At 51.1% G+C, this 3,168-nt stretch overlaps 1 protein-coding gene across 1 annotated transcript in view; it reads right to left on the bottom strand.

The window, feature by feature from the left end:
* The window catches only part of SHISAL2A (shisa like 2A), a 22,648-nt gene extending 22,190 nt beyond the window's left edge, over nt 1–458 (bottom strand). The window contains exon 1 of the mRNA XM_027837975.1: nt 277–458. Within this exon, the coding sequence (XP_027693776.1) occupies nt 277–458 (182 nt within the window). The remainder of the gene's footprint in view (nt 1–276) is intronic.
* Nucleotides 459–3,168: the final 2,710 nt, after the last annotated feature.

Below are 3,168 nucleotides of genomic sequence, written 5' to 3'. Positions count from 1 at the left end.
AAAGGAAGGAGCAAAGGAAGAAAGATGGGAAAGGAAGGAGAGAAGGAACAGGGAAGGAGTGAGGAAAGAAGGGAAAGGGAATAAAAAGAGAAGGATGGAGGGAAGGATAGGAGGGAAGGAGGATAGTAGGAATAGAAAGGTGGAGGGAGGGAGGAAAGGGAAGGAGGAAGGGAAAAAGGAGGGAAGAGAAGTGAGGCCGAGTGAGGGCAGAGGGAAGAGGGAAGGGAAGGAGGGAGGGCAGCGGCTGGAGAGCGCGGCCGGCCGGCTGGGCCTCACCTGAGCCACCACATGTAGCGGTGCTCGTAGGGGAAGAAGCTGTGAGGGTCGCTGCAGCAGTAGCGGTGGTCCTGGAAGCCGCAGCAGTAGACAGCGGCCGCCTCGCCGCCCGGTCCCGGGCAGCTGAAGCCGCTCACCAGCTCCTTGGCGGCGTTCAGGTAGCTGCTACACGAGCCGCTCATTGCGCGCAGCTCAGCGGCGACCCGGCTGGGGCCGGACTAACCGGAGGACGGCCGGGCGGATGGACGCGCCCGGCGGTCAGCCAGCCGCGAGTCGGGTGCGCCCTGGGAGGTCCTGGAGGGCTAGGGAGGCACCTGCTGCGTCCTCTCGGACTGAGCCTGGGCGCGGCCTGCGGCTGGGGGTGGGAGCTCTGGTGAGCCCTCCTGGAGGTGGGGGCTTTCCGAGTCTGACCTATGGCACTCCAGCTCAGGGTCTTGGGCCTCGGGGGGGCCGGGGGGTCTCTGGCTCAGAGCTCTTTTTCTTCTAGATCAGGAGCCGCTGATTCTTCAGTCCCTGGGTCTGTCCTCCAACCCCGGGGCTCCAAGCTCAGGAGATCCCCAGGCCCCGCGCACATTGGGCTCAAAGACGATGTGAGAGAGAAGCCCTGACCCAGTCAGAGCGGCTGCCTACCGGGGGACTTGTTTGGAGAGGAAAAGGAAGAAGGGAAATGGGAGGGAGGAAAGAAAGAGGGAGGGAACTGAGATGACCTGGGGACAATGAGCGAGGAGGGGGAAAAGAGCAGAGGAGGGAATAAAGGCAGGGAATGTCAGAGCTGGCAGACCTGAGAGGCCCTCCAGCGTAATTCCTCATTTTACAGAAAAAGAAACTGAGGCCCAGAGAGAAAGGGAAAGGGGAAGGGGAAAAGGGCAAAAACTGGGGCTAAAGCCCTGGACACCTGACTCCCAGACTCGTGTTCTTTTCCCTGAAAAGGTAGGAATGAGTGAATGGGGTGGGGGGTGGGAGGAGTAGAAGACAGAAATTGAGAAACAAAAGAGGCCAAAGGAAAGGAAGGAGAGGGGTGGGGTTGGGGAGGAAATTCAATTCAGCTACCATTCGTTAAGAGCCTGTTATTGTATATTCAAGGCCCTGTGCCAGGTACTGGGTTTGAAAAGATGAAGTAGACCCTTCCCAGCCTCCCTCCCCCACTTCCCCCTATCCCTACCTGGCAGCTCCCAGTCTGATAGTCTAACAGTAGAAAGACATATCTATACCCAGGCAACATGCCAGGCTGGGGTCAGCAAAGCAACCTCAGAAGATCATAGGATCTACAGCTGGGAGGTACCAGAGAGAGAATCTTACCCTTCTCCATTTTACAGAGGAGGAAACTGAGGCAGCATAGAGAGAAGGGATTTGGCAAGGATCACACAGCCAGAATGTAGCAGAGCAAAGATGAGAAGCCAGGTCTTCTGCTTCTTCACTTTGTGCCTTTTCTTCAAGACCAGGGTTCCCCAGGGAGAGAAGACAGCATGGAGGGAGGAACGGTGGGTGCTGTAAGAGTTTCATCTGGCTTATTTCCTGAATTTGACTATGAGATCAACGAACGGGCTTCATCTTTTTGTCTCCCATCCATCTTACTCTTCTGCCACCTTCTACCCCATCGCTTCAAATGACACCCAGACTGCTTTTTTCCTGCTGGAACTTCTAAAATTTCTTAAAACCAGCGCTTTGCTGAGATGCTTCCTGTTCCTCTATGGGGAGGATCTCTCTTTGAAAGCCTCCTGGAACTCCTAAAATCAGAGTGGATTCAAGCACGGGGCTTAGTGTTTCTTCTAAGTATGAGAATCATAAAAGCTCGGAGCTGGAAGGGACCTTGGTTCAAATAGTGAGAGGCTGGGAGGACGCTCAGAATGGAAATTGTCAGAGCTGAGAGGGATCTGAAAATATCTAATGGCAGAGTTAGGAGGGTCTTCAGACTGGAAAATATCAGCTGGGAAGGACCTTAGAACATGGAAAGACAGCTGGAAGAGATCTAAGAACACAGAACATCAACTGGGAGGATGTGGGAGGTTATCTAATCTAACCTCATTTTAGAGATGAAGAAGAGAGGGAAAGAGGTAATAGAGATAAAGAAGGTGAGGAGAGAAAGGGGGAAGGAGTAAGAGGGGAGAGGAAGAGTAGGCAGAACAGGATCTGGGAGAAGAGGGCATTTCTTCAATACTTTCCGCACCAAGGCCCTGTGCTCAGCACGGGAAAGGCTACAGGAGATACTATTCCTCCCCTCGAAGAGCTTATGATGAAGGGCTGGCGGTGGGGAGGTGAGACATAAGTCAGATGGCCGAATACTTCATACACATGGTTGTGCACTCAATGTGTCAGATGGGCAACATGGGATAATGAAAAGAACACTAGAATTAGAGACAAGAGACTTCAGTTCAATTACTATCTTGCTTCTGACATAATGTTTGGGAAAGTCACAACCTTATTTGGGCCTCCTATTTACCATCTGTCAAAGGGGGTGAGGCAGGGGGAGGTTGGACTAAATGACCTAGGCTCCTTCCTGATCCAAGAAAGATAGGATGCTGCTTCAACAGGTAGTGAGTTCCCATGTATTGGAAGGATTCAAGCAGAGGATTGATGATTTATTTGTTGGGGGATAATCAATATCAACAAGCACATATCAAATGTTTACCATGTCATTGGAATAAGCAAAAAAAGCAAAAACCTAAAGCAGTCCTTGCCCTTGGGGAGCTTACATTCTAATGGGGAAGAATACATATATATATAGATAGATAGATAGATAGATAGATAGATAGATAGATAGATAGATATAGATAGATAGATATATACATACATAAATTAATACACCCAAGTTATATACAGAGTAGATACAAGGTAATGGTAAAAGAACTAGCAGATGGAGTGACTAGGGAAAGCCTCTTGCAGAAGGTGGGG

The sequence above is a fragment of the Vombatus ursinus genome, unplaced genomic scaffold (genome assembly GCF_900497805.2).
Source record: "Vombatus ursinus unplaced genomic scaffold, bare-nosed wombat genome assembly UNPS02014825.1, whole genome shotgun sequence".
NCBI lineage: Eukaryota > Metazoa > Chordata > Mammalia > Diprotodontia > Vombatidae > Vombatus > Vombatus ursinus.
The sequence above is the reverse complement of the archived record's forward strand: the minus strand, read 5'-3'. Positions and strand labels throughout refer to the sequence as shown.